Below are 19,790 nucleotides of genomic sequence, written 5' to 3' on the forward strand. Positions count from 1 at the left end.
GCAGGGGAAGATTGTGAGGAGGAAGGAGCAGCAGAGAAGAGCTGCTATGGACTGACATCAGTCCCGCTGTGTTCCTCAGGACGGGGCAGGGGTAGAAGAGTCAAATCTGTTTACCCTGTGACAATAATTGGCGAGTGATTTATAACTTGACCTCCCTGTGCTGTTGAGGAGAGGGCATGAGAAGGTGGCTGGATGGGTGTCTGACAGCCAGCTGGGGTCAGCACACCAGTCAGTTTTGCTTGTAACAGTCTAGTGCACCATCTTTTGCAGTTTCAGTAGCTGGTACACACCAGGAATTCTCATTTGGTGCCTGAACCTGTCCAAACATAACTTCCTGTCAGAGGCTGCCTTCTTTTTAGCTCAATTTTTAGTGAAAAAAGTTGATCTGCAGAGTAACTTCTTTTCTGGTAATTCTCTCAACTCTGTGAATTTTTTGAGGAGAGCTCCTTTTAGAGCATTTTGACCTGTGACATTCATGAACCTGCTTGTGAATGAGAAAGCTTCCTGATCTTAACAGAAGATTTACTGTTCTTTGTACAGAGATACAGAATGACAGAATCAGCTCGGTTGGAAATGACCTTGAAGATCATCTAGTCCAACCATTAACCTAACAGTGGCCATCCTCAACTACACCATATCCCCAAGCGCTATGTCACCCCAACTCTTAAACACCTGCAGGTATGGGGATTCCACCACTGCCCTGGGCAGCCCAGTTGCTTACTGAGTACTCTGTCCTGAAGAAATGCTGTCATCTTGACCTGATTAACTGGGTTCCCAAATGAATAAACATATGCTGTTTTCAGAGACTGAAAATAATACAGACGTCTTACAGTGCCTAGAGCCCAAATAAGTAAATGCTCTGAATCCTTTCTGGCTTCTTTCAGAGCCTTTCTGGTTATCACTGCATCACGCAATGCATGTGAACTCGGTGTCAGGGAAGAACAGGTCAGGTACACTTGAGTGGCTAACAAGACAGACTGTGGTCAGGTTTTGGGAGATAATGGACATGTGAGCAATCCTACACATGTGCACGCTCGGCAAGGACTTAGAACAAAGAACTCAGCAGCCAACTCCAGGAGATGGGTTGGGCGGAGAAAGACATTTGAGTGTGGCACTTATTATCCAATCGTGAGAAGGTTTGAAGCGCGTGGACAAAGCTAACTGTCCAGTCATAAGGATTGCACCATGTACCGTTCGCGTGCACAGGAGAAACCTATAAAAGGGCTTGCTTACCTTCAACAAAGGGGCATTGCTTGATCATACTGGTCGTGTGCGTGTCCGTAGCTCCCGCAGTCAGGTATGTCTAGAATGTGTTGATTACAGTTTATTAATTTTTTCACTTTTTTGTCCCTTGGGACAACCATGAATTGCCAGCACTAGTAGTATTCAGAATTTGTAGGATTCTTTGGCTGTTTGTGGTGCTGCATATGTCTGAACTAGGCTTGGATATTATTTTCTTGTTACTTAGCATTAGTGGAGAACATAGTTTCTCTGTCGAAGTGCCTCATAAGCAGAAAGATTATAAATACTAGTTTGAATGCAGTATTTTATTCTTGCACATTGTAAGTCCATAAACACTTTGAATCTAAGATCTTTGTTGAAAGACAGGAAAAAATTAAGAAACTGCACTTACAGAAGTCATCATTATAATGACAGGCAATTTAGTCTGAGGTAACTGGAGCAGTGAAGACTGAAATCAATCATATCAGCAAGTATCTTTACAGATTTTATTAGTCTCTGACAAATGATACACCAGTCATCAAGGTCACTTCATAGTGAAGCTGGAATATTGTTTTCATACTCTTACAGCAGTTAAGAGTGCTTTGAATAAACTGCATGTCCAGTTTGCTGGGGTTCTTGCAGTGCAGTGAGGCAATGAGCCAGGAAATAACAGTTGCAGGATAAGACAGTTGCTTTTTTCTGTTTGTGTAAGGCACATTTTCTGGCTAACAGTTCTAACTTAAGGGGAAAAGAGCTGTTTTAGTGACAGTCACTGTCAGGTATTAAGTCTGCCTGTCTTTCCAGTCCCTGTTAAATGACTTTACCCCAGTAAAGGACATTCCATGAGCCTTTAGTTAAGTATATTTGCAAAGGGCACTTATTGGATCTGTTTCTCATAAGAAAATTACCACCAGACTTCTAGCACATGGCAACAAATGTTCATCCTTTAGATTAAGATCTCATGAAATTAAAACCCCTAATTGAAAGCACAAAAAGGTTTATTAATAGAGGTGCAATTCTAATTTTCATAATGTAAGTTTTTCAATATGTAGGAAAAATATTGTCCTTTCCTTCAAAAAGCAAAGTATTTTCATATCGCACTCCTTTAAAACTTATTTACCCAATAAGCTTTGGATGTTATCACATATGCATTTTGGGGAAGTTCCAAATTTGATACCCTCCCCAGTGTTAATTTTTATTTTTGAAACAATTACTTTCAGCTGGTTACTTACAAATATGCGTGTCTGTAGTCGCTCTGACTGGTGGATGAGAGTCCCAACCTAGTGGGTGTGGTTGATCTTGGTTTTGTTGGTTTGTGTTTTTTTTTTTTTTTATTTCTGCTTTTACCTTTGAAACTGATGTGCTTTCTGAAGGATTTGTCATCATGAACTGGAGGACTCTGGTATTTTAAGTCAGTAAGAAGAGTAAAAATGACTTAAGCAAATCTGCTGGTAGCCATGACTACAGTGCATTATGTTTTTATGCTCTGACTACTATACTGCTGTTTTAGCAGCATAGCTGTTAGATTACAACACTATTCCAAAATTTTCCCGTGTAGTAATACTCTGCCAAATAGTCTAGACTCCTTGAAATTTCTCATTAAATCTCAAGGTTCCAAAAGTCTGAGATTTGGCTGATTATTTTAACTAGTGAAAGGAATATATGGAATATAGATCAATTGCATGAGGGAATGCCCCTGCTTGGTACCATAGTTAATCACATGATTTAGTGCTGTTTGGAGGTGTGTGTTTGTAAAAAAATTTGGGTTTTTGTTTGTAAAAAAATAGTTACATTGCTTGTACTATTAATACTGGGAAGTTAACATGCTGTGAAATTTGAAACTTCATTTTAATTTGTACTCTTTGTTACTAGTCTTTTCACATCAGATTTGTGGTTTTAATTGTCCTTAGCTATGATAATTGTTTCTAGTGTTCGTATCTCTTGGTAAAGAGATCAGATCCTGGCTTTATCTTTGATAAACTGTGCTTTTTGAAGTGTCTCATTTGCTTCCATTCTGTGATTTTTTTATTTATTTATTTATTTTTTTCTTTTTGGTACCTGTTTTCCACATTTGTCTGGTCTGAATATGAGTGAACACAATTACAGAGAACAACTTTAACATACTTTTACCAAATGTGTTGCAGAATCGTGTTCCTTCTCTCTTTAGGAAAATCTTGCCTGATACATAATGATAGGGCAGTTCATCTTTTGCAAGGCTGCATCTAATTGGTATTTGTAGTACTAATCTGTAACTAGGCAGTATACCCAGTGTTTTCTCCTCTGCTGTGTTTCTAGCTGATTAAGATTTGACTTTGTAACAAATTCTAGTGACTTTGTACACAATACTCTTTGGTTTCATCCTGTTTGCTTTACTCAAGTCCTCAAACTCATCCAGTCCTTCATTAATATGTGTGTTCTTCTCATCTATGGAGATTATACTGCATATCCTATATATTGCGTATCCTTTTGTTTAATACCTATTTCAAGACTGTTATTTTGCAAACTCTGCTTGTAACTGTTCACCTCATCCAGCTCAGTTATTCTCCTTTTAATGCAGTTCATTACTATCTCAGTCTTAGCCAGTTCCTTTACTGTCTTTGAATTCTTACATTGATTTCTACCTTCCTCAGTTTAATAACTTGTTTTGTGATATTCTGTGAAGGGCATTACTCATGTAAACTTTTGTTGCTGCATTTCCTTCATCCAAGAAAACTCCCCCAAACAGTTGTAAAAACAACAGATGATAAGTTGACAGTTACTTTAAGTAAATGTGTAGTTTAGATTTTTCATTTACCTCTGCATCCTTTTCCTTTCCTTAAAATTTGTTATGGTAATTGTTTGAATAATTTATACTAAGTAGGTCAGAAGAAGAGGAATTGAGTTAATGAGTTTGCAGAGCCAGACACTAGCTCGGCAAGTTTCATTTTAAGGTAATGAGAGAGACATCTAAGGATCCATCTATCCAAGGGTAAAGGAACAAGGTGGGAGATAATTTTTATGATTGTCCAGCTAGTCATTCTGGGTTTTTTTCTGAAGAAAGGGGCTGCCCAGGAGAGCCGGCCAGAAAGAGGCCTGAGCCCTCCTTTAGATTCTGCTGGTTCTTCAGATGTATGAGGATGGGAAAGTGAGTTGGAGATGGTGAACAATGAGAAACAAAAATAAATTTCTAACACCTTTCGAGATACTATGCTGGGAATAGAAATAATGTAATTGTTCTTCAGTTTATACTTATGGATAAGGATACTGTCATTCTTGCTGTATCTGTCTGTCTTCCTGCCGCCTGCCACCCATCCCCCCCCCGCGAATGCAGTACAACTGGAAGTCATCGAACAGTGTACTTGGCCACTACTGATGATTATTTGAGAGATGACTGACTTGATTGCTTTGCCAGAAGCTGGAGATGTTGAAAATGCATTGATTATTCAAAGCATTGGATATTGTATGCTTTGCTGTTTTCACAAAATTGCAGCTGATTTGGGGAAGGAATTAATCAAAACATTTAGGAGACTGGCAATAGTTTGTGTGGTTTTCAGCAAGGTAATGGCCCATTTTCCCTTATTGATTTTATATAGCTTGTATTACACCTTTGGAATAAAAAAATCACTTTCCTGCTTGCAATTGTCATATTTACCAATAGAGAAGGATAGGGTAAAGGTGAAAGGTGTTACAGCGGCAAAGATCAGAAAAGGTATTATTTCTTTCAAAAAAATCTTGTTGACTAACTTAACAGACATATCAAGTATTTTTATTATTTTATGTGTCTATTCAGAATTGGGTTTATTTGTTTGGAGGTGTGTTGGTTGTGTGGTAGTTTAGGGGTTTGGTTTTTTAAACCTTTGACTTTTTTTTAAACCAAAATGAGACTTTGTGGTATACTGTGTACTGGTTTTGGCTGGGATAGAGTTTAATTTCTTTGTAGGAGCTTGTATGGGGCTATAGTTTGGATTTGTCCTGAAAACAATGTTGATAGCACAGGGATGTTTTAGTCCTTGCTGAGCAGTGTTTACACGGAGCCAAGGCCTTTTCTGGTCCTCACACCACCCCACCAAGTGAGTGGAAGCACAAGAAGTTGGGAGGAGACACAGCTGGGGCAGCTGCTCCCAACTCACCAAGATGATGTTGTTTACTGTACAATGTTGTGTAAAGTAATAAATGTTGAGGGGGGAAAAGAAGTTTGACCAGGCTGCCATTGCTCAGGGACTGCCTGGGTATTGGTTGGTTGTGAGCAATTGTCTTGTGGTTTTTTTGCCTCATTTGTCTCTGTTTGTTGTTGTTGTCGTGTGTGTCGTGTCCACACCCCCCCACCCCGGTTTATTTTACTTTTCCTTTTTTTTAAAAAAAAACCCAACCCAATTATTGAACCTGATTTATTCAGCCCACGAATTTTCTCACTTCTCCTGTTCTGATTCTCCCCCTATCCACTGGGTGAGGGACTGAGTGACCAATTGTGTGGTGCTTAGCTGCCTACCAGGATTAAACCAAGACATACTGACTTAATGATTTAAGTAAAGTTGAAGAACTTAATTTTTTTCTTTTTTTCCTGCTTGCTTGTTTCTTACATTTGTTCTGGTTTTTTTTTCCCTTCTCTATGATGACCTGGAGACTAGTAACAGTTGTGATCTTTTGTTTTCTGAATGTACTAAATTCTGGGAAGAGCTCGCAGGTGTTTGTCTTTTCTTGTTTTTTCTCCTTTTAAAACTGAACTGTTGAACTTCAGCACCCTCTTGTGCTGGTCCTGCCATTATCACATTATCAAACAGCATGCAGGGCTTCAGACAAGCCTGTCAGACATTGGGTTGTAGATTCATGTGATGACAGGTTATCCTGTTTCAGCTTTTCTGCATGGAGGTCTGGGCTGGTTTTGCACTAGGCTTAATCAGGATTGTAGCTGCTTACAGTCATAAAAGTCCCCCTTATATTTCTCATCAGCAAGATTCTGTTCTTGAATCCATGTATGCGGTGGTAGATTGGAATAATCTGAACAGGTCTTTTGTATGCCTTTAGACAACTTGTAAGGAAAAAACCCCAAATCTAACCCACATTCATATTCACATCATATCATGTACTTGCTTCTAATACCCTTTGTAATGTCTCGGCCATAATTTTCTGAGTCTATTTCAAATTCTGGCTTGATATGATGACAGAGAGAAACATCCTCAGTTTCTGGTTTCTGTATCTATGTGCTTCTCTTGGAGCTGTAGATTACCACTCCTTCACTTTGTATTGTGTCAGTGAGGGCCCTTATGAGATAATTTCTCCTCCTATTTTAGTCTTTGGCATTGGAAATGTAAAATTGTTTAATCCAGATGACAAAAAGGCAAATGACTATCAATATGTTTAAGTGGTTCCCTGACTATATTTTATTTGTGCCTATTATTGCATATTCTCAGTTTCTTTTGTGATCTGCATCCAGATGGCCTCTTCAAATTTAAATCTGATAGATTAAAATTAGTCATGTAAATGATACCACTAGGTAGACTACTGTACATAATGATTTTCTTATCAAATAAGACGATTGCTTTCTTGTTCACCCAGCTTTCAGAAAGGAAAAAAAATCAAGACTGCTTTAAATATTATGAGATAAATAAAGAAAAAAAAATCCCTATTTTTGTGTTTTGACAAACTACTTAATACTACAAAGGCCTGTTTAAAAAAAAATCAACTGAAAGAAACAGTCTGTTTTGAATTTGGGTAGATTATCTGGCTATAAACATCTTTAACTTTTTTTTTTGAGGTAGTTGGTTTTCCTTGCTATTGTGATTAGGCCAAAGCAGAAGTTTTAGGCTTTTTCATTTAGTTTGTGTTTTTTTGTTTGGGTCTTTTAGTTCAAACATTACAAAATTGACAGCTCAGTTACTTTTTTTTTTTTGTGTTACAAGGTATAATAGTGTACTATTTGTAGTTGAACACAGAAAGATATGTAAAGAATAAGTGTGCAGAGCTTCCACATAAGATTTTTCTTTTCTGGGCTGGAGGTGATTGTTTGCTAAAAACTATAAAGTACATTTCCACTGAAGTGTATGCAAAATTGTGTATATGTATCCCATGCAATACCAATTTTTATTTTAACCTTAAACCAAGTTGTCTTATTTGGGTCTGAGTGCTTGTATACATACATATTAAAGCTCTATTTTTGCTGTTCGGTTTTTTATTGTTGCTATATTTGGATGTTTCTCTTACCAATTGCTGCTGATACCAAACTGTGATTATAATGAAGCAGTCAATCACAGTAGTGAATGCTGAAGATTACCATCTCACTGACTAATTTTCCTGAAGCTTTTCATTGTAGGCCAGTAGCATTTGTGTAATAACTCTCACAGGGTGCAGCATGTTTACTTCTTAACATAGCATTTCTTGGAGAACTCGGTACCAATTTGTAAATGTAGGGACAAGACTCGAAAGCTGTTCTTAAAAGAATCATGATATCCAGCCTGTTACGCTAATGTCTTTGCTGAGTAGACCATATGTCCATTGACTGTAGTGCTGAGTAGGTTAGAAAGCATGAAAACAAAGTGCAAAATTTAGGGAACTATAATAATTCACGTTTTCTTTCTGTTAGTATTTTCATCATGTCTCATGCATTTTGAGATTTTTAACCATGATTTAAAGCTGATTCTGCTTCAGATTGATAGGATATATTGGGTTTTGTACTATTTGATCAGACTGCTGTAAAACATGCAGTTCAGTAAGGAAAAAATTACAAAAAATTTCTTCCTATTCCTTCTAATTATCAAGTGTTTCCTTTTAATGATAGTTCTGTTGTGTGAAGATCATATATATAAATTATAAATCAAGCCAAACCCATTTCAGTTTCTATGCAATGTGTCTCTCTTTCACTGATGGTAAGCTTATGCCACATTTCCTGAGTTCATCTGAATTTGAGATTCTGAATACAGGTGCTTTGAAAAAATGTCTGCTCCAGTTAGGATATGAATTCTGGCTTTACCTGGTTTTTTGTTTTTGTTTTTTTGTTTTTTTTAGGCTAGAATAGTATGGAATATTCTAGATTTTTCCATTAATGCAACTTGTTGTCTTGTACTTTGGACAGCATTACTACTGGATACCCAATACTCTTATCTATTAGCCAGTAATAAAGATGTAATACCATGTCCCTTAACCTCTGTTACAAAAAAATTGTTTCCTGCACATATAATTCTTCTTTTTTTTATTTTTAGAAGGACTTACATTAGGGAGAATGTAATTTCATTTGAACACCTTACAATACGTTTAGCAAGACCAAAAAAAATGTTAGCAAGACCTTTTGGCTTATAATATCAGAAGGAAATCTGCAAGGCTGGTTAAAATTTTTATCTGTCCTCCCTAAGAGATGCATTAAAATAAATTTAGTCAGTAACCTTGTTTGTATCTGAAATTTGAGTGACTTTCTGTGTATTGTTTTTGTATTTGTTTTAAACATAATGGCATGTATTGTTTAACAAGTGTGTTACCCAAGAAGGCTAATATGTAAATTTGTTTGAGCAAGAGGTAACTGTTGTAAGAAGCTCTGGTGGTATCCCAGTGAATGATAATGTCCATTAAATGGTATGTATTTTTTTGTTAGCTTTTCTGTAGAATGTTTGTTTGCATACAGAGCCATTTAATGTTTTTCATTAAAATACCTTCTCCCCTTTCTCCTTGTGGAGTAAAGCTATTGAAGTATAGAAGGGAAAAAATACTTAATTATGAAGTTACTTTCTTTGACCTATGCAGTTGTAATAATAGTTATTCTGCTGTCTTCATGTTAACTTGTATTTACTGCAATATTTAGGAAATTATTTCTTTCCCTGCCTCCTATGTGACATGGGAGACCATTCACCAGTTAAGGAGAGCCTATGCTTTATGTTGAATAGCATAATTTGCAACGTCAGACTTTCTCCTTTCTCCCCTTAACACATGTATTTATCCCATCATTTATAATATATGGTGATCATATCCTTCAAATAGAATCTACATAATCAGAATTAAACACTTCCCTGGATTAAATTTATATTGGTGGACTGGGCAGACAGAACTCTTGCACCTGTGACCTATACTGGAAAATGTTGGGAAATTTTCTTGTTCTGTGCTTGTGAAAGAGAAGGTGATGAATCTGTCAGTAGGGGGTATGGAATGCCACAGGATGGAAGTGTCTTGAAGATTGGTTGCAAGAAAGGTTTAGGTACTTGTGCAGACTTCTAGTTTCTGCAGGAGCAATCTTTAGATGTTTGCTGGTGGCAGCCTTACCTATGTATTACAGCTGATGATATATCAGCTTCATGATGTCATACTGTATTTCAGTTGTGTAGCTTTATGTATGGCTAGTATGAGTAGATTCAACTTAAAAAAAGGTTAGTTGCATGAAAAATGATGCAAATGCTATTATTTCTTGAATGGTTTTATAGAATGACCTGTGTATATATACTACATTACATTTTCAACGGCAACAGGAGTTTCCCCACTCAGTAAAATTACATGCTGTCTCTGAAACTTGAAAGATTTGTGTAGGAACGGCGTGATTTTCTGGTTGTACTAAATAGTCTAAGTGTCTAATGTTATTAAGAGAAGATGTTCACGTTATTTTAAAAGATCACCTTTTCAGTCATACTTCATAACTGAAAAATAAATGTCTGATACCAAGGGATTTATCCTGGTTTTCCTCTTAAGATTTTGTAATGATGTTGTATGCATGAGTAAATACCAGATACTTGATGTCTTTGTGGGCATACTAGCCTTAGAGGTTACAATGCCTGTTTTACCACTGTCATATATATTAGTGCTATGTAGGTGTTACAAGCTGTACTATTGACTGCATTGCATACTAGGAATATGCTTATGTGTTGGTCAGATGGAGGGATTTGGAGATTTGGTTAGATGCATCACTTTTTTTTTTTTTCATCAGTGTTTTGGCTTGCTTCAGTTTGTTTATCACTTTGTTTCACTGAGGAAACTTCTTTAGACATAGTGAAAAATCTGGCAAATACTTATCCATATAGCATATCACAATGACACATAGAGTAAGTTTTGGTAGGAGAGTTACAGTACATTCATACTGCTCTGTTTTATTAATGTACAACAGCTTTAAAATGTGAAAATCTGTCAAAAACAACTATTTGAATTGGTATTGTATGTTGCCTAAGCTTATATTTAAATTTCTTTTGTGAAATAAAAATATTGAGGGAATAATAGATTAGTTTTGCCCATGACAGTGATCTGACAACAGAGCAAGCTTATGCTATAATCATGGTGGTGTTTTTAATGAAAGGAACATTGATTTGTCAAATTCTTGACCAAGAGAACTGAAAGGGTTTATTTGGGAAGCTAGGAGGCCTTCAGAAAGTAACCAGAGTAATGAACAAAATGAAACATTTAATGGTTTTGATGTGTGAAAATGACAATATTCTTGCAATAAAGCAAAAGGAAGTAGATGAACAGTGTTTAATAGCTTTCAGGCATAATTACCTTAGTAGTTGAAGGGTTGTGTGTGAACAAGGCCGCCTGTATTTCTGAACATTAGCAATGCTCTTCTGGATCCATTTTAGAGGTGAAAGAGTATGAGCACAAAGCAGCGACTGCGTTCTGTAAAATAGTCTTCCAGGCTCTTTAGAAGAAGCCTTGAAGTTGTTATAAACAGATAAATGTGCCAGAGTACATAATTTTAATGGGGAAGTGTAAGATCAAATTCCACAGGTAAAATGAAAATAGAAGTTAATTTCTTTACAAACAGATTTTAAATGGGAATGAGATCTGTTCTGTTACAGTAAACAATGAAGCTGTTGAATAAACTGGGGATTTTTTTTGTTCTTTTTCTACTCAAAATACAGAATAGAAAATATGCTTGCACAGCTGTGGGGGCATTCAAAGTGTAGATAATGCAAAGTCATCTCCTGTCACAGTAAGGATATGTTTGATTCATACGCTCTTTTCACAAGGAGGAAAGATTGAGTGGCTAGACTAATAAACCATGGACCTATTTTGCAATTAACATGGAAGTGTTTTTCTTCCTTTGTATTCAGAATGATACTAAATGAAAATGCTTGATATGTACTTCCTAGCATGTGGATCAGTCTTTTTGATTCAGTATTGTGAATAAAAAAGAATGCTCAGGATGTTAGTTTTAATTTTTAGAAATGATGCATTCTTCTGTTTAAAATATATGCTGAGCAACACTCAGTTTTCACATAAACTTTTGTGAATATAAAACATAACTGATGTGTGATTCTCATTGCTTAATTTGTAGTACAGTGTAGTACTATTTGTCTACAAATAAGTACATATTTTAAATTTTTCTGAGATATTAATGGTTTTCAGGTTATGTATACATGCTCTCTAATGAAAAGGGTAGAGTTTTGTTTCAGAAGCAGTGTTTTGACAATCCAGAGTAAGCATATAATAAATAGTTGATAATAAATATTGTCTTTTTGTAGGAGGGCAGTATTTTATAGGCTAAAGAATTGTTTTTACAATTTTTTTTGCATTTTGCAACAAGTACATTAGGGTGTGCTGTAGCCTTGTTCAGTAGAAGTACACTCAAACTGTATTAAACTGTGAGTTAATGGGAATCAGAGATAATTTGAGAATTGAGATTTGTTTTCTAACCCAGACATTTAAATCAGTTTGAAGATAGTGGTTGTGTATAGATATTTATTATTTCAAACTTAATAAATTCCAAGTGTGTTCTGTTAAATTTAGTGGATAAAATAGATAAAAATAGGAAAAGGAGCTCATCAGGTGTTTTGATGACTGTGACGTTAGTAACAAGAAGGGAATAAGAGTAAGCAGTGATATTTTGTGCCACAGAAAGAAAATGAATACTTTGTACTGCCCTTAACTGAGCTAGAGTTCTGTATCTAAAAATTATGTTAATTAGGAAGAATTTGTATAGGCTTCTGTTATTATCAAGATAAAACAGAAACACTCGTTGTAGCCAGTTGTTCAGTCCTCTTAAAAACAAGGACGAAGCAACAAATCCAAATGCTTTCTAAAAGGATACCTGATAAAATTATGATTCCCTTGGGTATTCAACAGTATACTGCAAAACTATTTGAGTTTTTTTATACTTACGGTATTTTAAAGTAGTTGATGTTACCAGAATATTAGTCCAGCTGGCAAATAGAACATAAAATGCTCCTTTCAATTCTTTATATTGGTCCTTACACTTTTGTCTATCATTTCCTCTTGTGGGCGCATAGTAATACTAACTCCTGAGCTAATGTTTCAGGATGAAGAAAAGGATAACAGTGTAGTTCTCTGTACTCTTTTCCTCCTAGTTGCATAGTGTTGCACAGAGCCAAGTCAAGAGAACATGTTTTGATGAGGTCTGAGGTAGCTATGGGTGCACAGGGTAGAAACTCCAGGCACCTCTCACATTCTCATCTCAAAATGAGGTGGCCACAGAAACAGATGCAAGATGCTTTGCAGTTACAAGGCAGAAAGCATATAAGGAGTACTGCCAGACCCAGTTCTGTATTTTTGCATGCTGCTTCAGGCAGCTAAGGCCTTCTCTGCCATGGTTTACTTTTACTGTATTAATCTTGTCTGCTGTGAATTGTTGAGTATGATGGAATAGCTCATGTTGCAAGGTTCATCTTATGCAGACTTTGCTTCTGTATTTCAAGTTTACATTTCAGCTTAAGTGGTGAGACCCATTTCAAGAAACAGGTTTCTGAAAAAAATTACATTTAAAAATTGTTGATATTAAAATACTGTAGAAGAATTTTTGTTTTCTTCTCTTTGTAAACAAAGTCACTCAAATTGGTGGATTAATTCATCCCTTTCAGGTAATGAAAAACATTTTACTGCTATTAGTAAGTAGTGGTGCTCTATTTTGTGAAAGACTGTATTTTTTTGTTAAAGATTTTTTTGTAATGAAAAGTAACCAATCAAAGCTTATAAACCCAGGTTGTGAAAAGATTTAAAATCTAGACTAAACTTCACAAATAGATACTAAAAAGTGGGGATCGCTTCCTTTTCAGTTTGTTTCCTTCAGAGAGGAAGGAATAGAGGTATTTATATTTCTCTATTTTGATTGCTCATAGAAATTTTAAGTACATCTTAAAATCTTACCACTTCGTTAAAGCTGACAGTTGTTGAATTGTGATTAAGCAAATAGTTACATTTATCTGTATGTGTTATTGAATGTGAAGCAAATTGTCCAATGGCAGTTAGTTAAGATGAGCCTTGCCTTGCTGCTGTTCACTAATGAACTTTGGGTGTCCTGAGAACTTAAGCATGATGACAAACCTTATTTTTGTCAGTGTTCTGTAGTTGCAATATGGGGTCATGCATCTTTGACAGTAATAATTACTTTGTCACATCTTTTATGACGCATACAATTTAAGTTGATGCTTGTGAAAAGCAGACAGTGCGTTGCCACTATTGAATAGGGGAAGTCTTTTTCAGTTTAAGTTTGAAATAAATCTTTTAAACATCAACTTCATTTTTCACATTTTCTGCCTTTTCTGGGAGAGGGAGAGCAAAAGAGCCATTTATCAGGATTTGTATGTGTTTATAAGATACATTTGTGCTGTATTCCCATTTAATTTAAACTGAGTTGGTTTTATATTCATGGTCAATTAAACAGTACTATCTGTTTCTAATAAACTGTATTATTAAAATGGGGATAGGAATTCTTACTAATGAGTGCCCTGGCATGTTTGATGAAACCTTAGGATTAAATCTGTAAGTATTTTGAGTATTGCAGCCTCACGTAGAAGTGAATTTAAAAATTAAAATTAATTTGTATTTTAATTCAGAAGTGGTTAATATTATAATATAATTCTTACTCATTGGACTAGGAAGGTATATGTAATCTTAAATGTTTGTAAGTGTCTGGTTTAGTTTAACAGTGTAAAATACTAGCATTTAACTTTTGGTGTACTATTGTGATCTCTGACCCTCTGTTAAAAAGTAATTTTAGAAGTGTTAGTCGAAAGAGACGTCATCATTCCCTTTGTGGCAAAGAGGGATCATCTAATCATAATTCTTTACAATGACTAGACTTTATTTCCATCTTCACCCTTTTACAAAGTACAACCAATTCAACAACTTTTAGCTTGCATGATGGCCAGCTGTTGGTGGTTACATTTTAGTACAGAGGTAGTAATGCAAATTTTAAGCTAAGCAGAAAGAACCTCTTGTAAGCACACACCTGTAGTCAGGCAGTTTCTCTCAATAATATTTCATTGCTGTCACTTATTTTTATTTTTAAAATTGATATTTAATGATATTGTCTTTTCTGCTGATAGAACAACAGTGGTAGCCTGGCCACATTTGTTTACAGTAGATACAGATATTTCTGTATATGAGCAACCTTGTTGCTTAATGTTTCTTTTTTTTCATGTATTATTGTGTATGTCATCTTGCTCACCTGTAAGCTGGTGAGTTGTGTTACTCCAGAGTAAATGCTTTTGCTCTGTGTAATTTGCCTATATCTTGTGGAACAAATGCATTTCAGGAGTTTTGATAAAAAGGAGTAAAACAAATTTAAGCCTGAGGTTAGCCTAACTGCACCTTATGGACAGTGGCATGCAAGGCTTTCAGGGAAAACAGACCAGGGAAAATGTATATTGTTTGAGTATGTGATAGAAAACACAATATTGGAGGGCCTGGCCACATGCCCTGTGCCGGGCAGACTTCTGAGTGGGTTGTATGTGAGGCTTAGTCTGTAGTATATAATAACGCACAGGTAAGACAAGAAGGTTTAGGACTGAAGTAGCAGATGAGTTTTTTGTAAACCTATCTCTTTTCAAACATAAAACTGAACTTAATAAATTCTCCCTGACCCTTCTTCCCTTCTTCCTGTCGTGCCCCAGAATTAGTTTGGTTAATCTGGTGTCTGACCAAGACAGGTAAATATTAATAGAGTAAGGAATTGGGAGAAAAGGGATTTCTTCTACTGTTGGTGCTGACTTCTGCAGTGGATACTCAGAGTCATGTCAGACTGACAAATGAGAACATATTTTACTCTGGCAGAGTTTATCCTGCTAAGTATCTTTCTTCTGAAGAATATTTTACATATTTTGCAATCCTTTATGTATTTTACATGGAAAAAATTGCACGTTAAGATCTACTTACATTACAGTGCACCTCTTAAAATAAGAGAACATGGTTCATTCTGTGCCAGTTATTATTTATATTCCTATCACTTTTTCAGTTATTTTTGTTAGAGCTTCTGTGAGTTTTTATTAATTATGAGGCTTTTTAGCTGGGATTTAAGTGACTTGTACTGTTGTATCTTAAACCTTCTTTCTGAATTATCATCTTTGCTTCAGAGCGGTTCATTTCTGCTCCTTCAGTTATTGAATAGAATGTAAAATAAACTAATACTTACAGAATCTAATTCAGAATAGTCAGAATATTGATTTCAGTAAACAATGGAATTCTTATATAATAGGCTGCAATACATAAAAAAAATTATTAAACTATATATCTCACTTGTCATAGATCTCTTTAACAGGAGCAAAATCTGTGCTACTAGTTCTAGACCAGTGTATTTCCCATTCACAATGCTTTAGTGCATAACTTACAAATCTGTCCTCATCATTATATATTACTTTTTCAAAGCAAAACTAATATCAAGCAAGACAGGGTGAATGAAAATCAATGAAGGTCGAATAGATGATTCAATTATTAAATATTCTTGGAAGAACAGTACTGTAATCTATAAAAGAATTGGGTATGAATTTCTGTATCTTTGTTGACAAGTGGCATTTCTGTAGAAATACAATGTATTTTCTATGGAAATCTGGTTTTAAATTCTGCTAGTCTAATCTGCTTGTATAGTGTATATGAATGTCAGTTGTTTAAAATATTTGTTAGCTTGCAGAAGCTGTGTTTATAATACACATTTCATTTCTCTCTCCTGTGTGGTGAAGAGACCTTTGAGGAAAACGTAACATACACTTAGATACTGCATTGTGAAGAGAGAGTGTTAAGATTGCATCCATGCCATTGCTAATCTTCAATGCATTTTTTTCATCAGTCACTTATCTTTCTTTTATTCTGTAGAGAAGGCTATCACTTCAGAACATAAACCACATTTGTACAATAAAATAGGTTACTATTTCTGGCACCTACTTATAGTAGAAATAGTGAGCTGGCCTGCATGTTTGAGTTTAAATATAAAAGTTCACATATGCATATAAGCCATGTGTACTGCAGATGATAAAATAGAGCAAAGTCTAATTAAGCAGAAGAATAGTTCTTTTCAGTCTTAGAAATTTACTTGAGCTTTAAATTTGGCTTTGTTGCTTCTCTTTCAGATCTGTCTGAAACTTAATCTATTTTTTCCTCCCTTATACAAATAAGTCTAATGAAAACTAATATTTCTGCATACAAACATTTTATTATTTTTTTTGAGCAATATATAAAGACAGATAGAATTCAGTTAGAATAATTGATAACTGAAAACTAGGTAATTGTACTTGACTATAATGCTGCAGATATGTTTATAAATAAATTCCAAGCTACTCCATGTTCTTGCTCTGCTCCACCCCTGCAAAAAGGAGAACAAAAAGATCTAATTTAAATTTTATTTTTTACCCTTTCATCAGATACTTAGGTTACAGGTGTTTTGATCCACTATTTCTATACATAGTATCTTATATGCATTTTATGAGAAGCTATTTTTGTGAAATTATAAGAGTGTGTATATATATATAAAAATATATATGTATATTTCCCTTCCCAACTAATACAATCACAGGCAAGTGTGGTCATGTATGAAGAGTAACTATACAAACAGAATACCAAGAGGCTTTCATTACAGGCTGTCTGGGTGGGATTCACACTATAAAAATATCAGTTGCTACAAATCACTTAGGGTCTGAAAAAGAAGTAATATATACTTAGGCACTGGTGTAGTAAAGAATTCTGACTGTGAGATTACAGTGATGATAAAGAAAATTTTGATGTAGCCCAATAAAACTTGAACTTCTGCAGGTCATGGACTTTAGTTGACTGACAGCAGAGGATGGGATCTGTTACTGAGCTGAGCTTAAAGACAACAACAGGTTCAGTGCACTGCTATTTTATTTATGTTAAGATTTAAGAACGGAAATTGCTGTTTACAGTAGCAAAATGCCTGTCTAAAGTGGTGATTTCTACCACAATAATTGTAAGGCATATTCAGGTAATGTCACACTACTGTTGAGAGATTATAAATAATTTTTCGAAACCTGGAAAATCCTGAAGCTTACATGGCATATGGATGTAATGAAGAATCTTTTTCTGACTAGGTAGATGCTGCATATCTAACAAGTGCCAAAAAGGTTCACTGCTTATCTGTAAACTATTTGATATGTATACCAATAATCTGCTGTTATTTTACCAAAACTATTTTTCCACAAATTTTGTTTGGAATGCAGAAAATTCCATAGTATAAACAAAAGATATATTAAGGCATAGTAATTTTATTATTTTTGTTAACATTTTTTTAAAGTTTTCAAGCACCCACACAAACTCTTTAATGAATTTGCAATATTAGCCATTTATGCTGTTGTTTTCTTGCTAGCTAGGGCAAACGTTTCATTAACAGAGAAACATACTCTAATCCGCTGTAGAGAGAGAGGAGGGTAATATTCTAATGGGGTCCTTCTCTTAGTTTGTTAGCTGAAACAGAAGGTTTAGTTATCTTCTACAGAGAAGATAAACTTTTTTTCCCCCTACTGTGGTGCTGGTAGAATGCTAAATAGTGCAAATCTGTAAGTCACTGACTTCTCATACTATTTCTCAAGGAGTTTTAGTAGTCAATATCTTAAATTTCCCAAATAATTGGTGTGACTGTCCTCAGGTTAGAGGAGTGTGCAAAATTAAAAATTTAAGATCATGTCAAAGAAGTTGTTTATTACTACGCTTTTTTATTTTTTGTTCAAGTAGGCAAACCTGAGACATGAGTCTATGCAGATATGACATGACTGCTACCAAATTTGTGATTTTATCTGTTTAGCTGACCCTTTTCCCCTTCCTTTTGGCCTGTTTGCAGCTTCATTGGCTTCTAAATACACAATCTCATAAGGCTTGCCTTTTATTTTGCAGATGTGCAATGATAAAAATCTTTGCTTACTGAGAAACTGTTGCTTTGAGAAAGCTGCATTAGACTTATAACTATATTCAGTAACCCCAAACCAATACAGTTTATATGTGGTGGTGTACCTATAATCTTGTTGATCTCCCTTATCTCTGGGCTGTCTTTTCAGAAATTGTTTTGCCAGAGTCTTCACCAAGGTCACCATATACTGCCAGTGTGCAGTTAAGTGATGCGGTAGACAGGCAAGCTGGAACTGTGAATAAAGGTGATCCACAGCACAGCAGAAGTAATGTTCCTGTGTATGTATTCACCCGAGGCTGAGTTATGGACTAGATATTTCAAAACTTGTTTTGCTTCTGAGTTACAAGCCCAGAATGTCCTTGACATTCAGGATTTACGATTCCAGACATAGTGAGACATTCCTGATCAGTTTGGCTAGAAAATACAGGGTTTGCCCCAAAATCAATATAGTTTTGCGTTACTGTCATTTGCACTGGGAATACATACTTCTTAGAAAAAAACCCCAACACATAAAAAGGCACATAAAGGCAGGTATGCAGATGTCTTAAGTGTACACATGTCAATATTATATTCTTCAAAAGCTCATAAAATGTTGTTCTTTTGAATATTTAGTCTACCTACAAGGCATTACATTTGTGCAATGGATTGTGTTTCATGGTCATAAAATTTTATTAGACAAAATTATAAAGAAAAAATAATTGTAGAAATAAATCACAATAATAAATTTGGTATTTGTCCATTCAACTGAACTGACACAGTGAAATGTTACCATGAGATACAAGTCTGTGGGGAATGCATGCAAGCTTATCTTTAAGTTAAAATAAACAATTATGGGTTTTTTAGTAAAAAAGCTTAGTAATGGAATATAAACTTCAGATATGAAACAATTCAAATTCTATGTGTAGTCTTTGGGTATAGCATGACTCAGCAGGATGCCAATAACATAAATTTGGTAGTATTTTCATGTTTGCATATAGTTTGTGAAAATAATGGATAGAATAGTCTCTTGGGTTATTTGCAGATAAATCAGGTGACAAAAATATTAGAATTTGTGGCCATCTCTCTTCCATTTCTTCTCCTGCTCCAAGAAGATGATCCCTATCTGCCAAAGCTGATATTTTTCCTTCCTTTTCATACAAAAATATAGATGTGTGTGCATACCTGATGTTTTATCTCAAACTCTTGAAATAAATAATAATAGTGGTTATAAAATGAGCATTAGTGATTATTATTCATGAGCAGCTTGCCATTTTACAGAGAAAGTGGTTAGACTGTATTAAGTATGTGCCCATATCACCTGTTCAACTATTGCCTGTATATCTTTTCTGCAGGTGACAGATAAGTCCGTGAAAGCTTTTGCTGAACATTGTCCTGAGCTGCAGTATGTTGGTTTTATGGGCTGCTCAGTTACATCAAAAGGAGTCATTCACCTCACTAATGTAAGTATCATAACTACTTTTGGCTAGTCATTAGCGTGTTTGACTATTGCCAGACTATATATGTATCAGCCAGGTTAAGTAATGGATGGAAACATGACAATGTA

The 19,790-nt window shown here is 35.2% G+C and overlaps 1 protein-coding gene across 1 annotated transcript in view; it reads left to right on the plus strand.

Moving 5' to 3' along the window:
• Nucleotides 1–19,790, plus strand: part of FBXL17 (F-box and leucine rich repeat protein 17) — a 318,512-nt gene that overhangs the window by 76,260 nt on the left and 222,462 nt on the right. Inside the window, exon 5 of the mRNA XM_074932732.1 lies at nucleotides 19,579–19,686. Coding sequence (XP_074788833.1) covers nucleotides 19,579–19,686 — 108 coding nt within the window. The remainder of the gene's footprint in view (nucleotides 1–19,578; nucleotides 19,687–19,790) is intronic.

This window comes from Athene noctua, chromosome Z (genome assembly GCF_965140245.1).
Source record: "Athene noctua chromosome Z, bAthNoc1.hap1.1, whole genome shotgun sequence".
Taxonomy (NCBI): domain Eukaryota; kingdom Metazoa; phylum Chordata; class Aves; order Strigiformes; family Strigidae; genus Athene; species Athene noctua.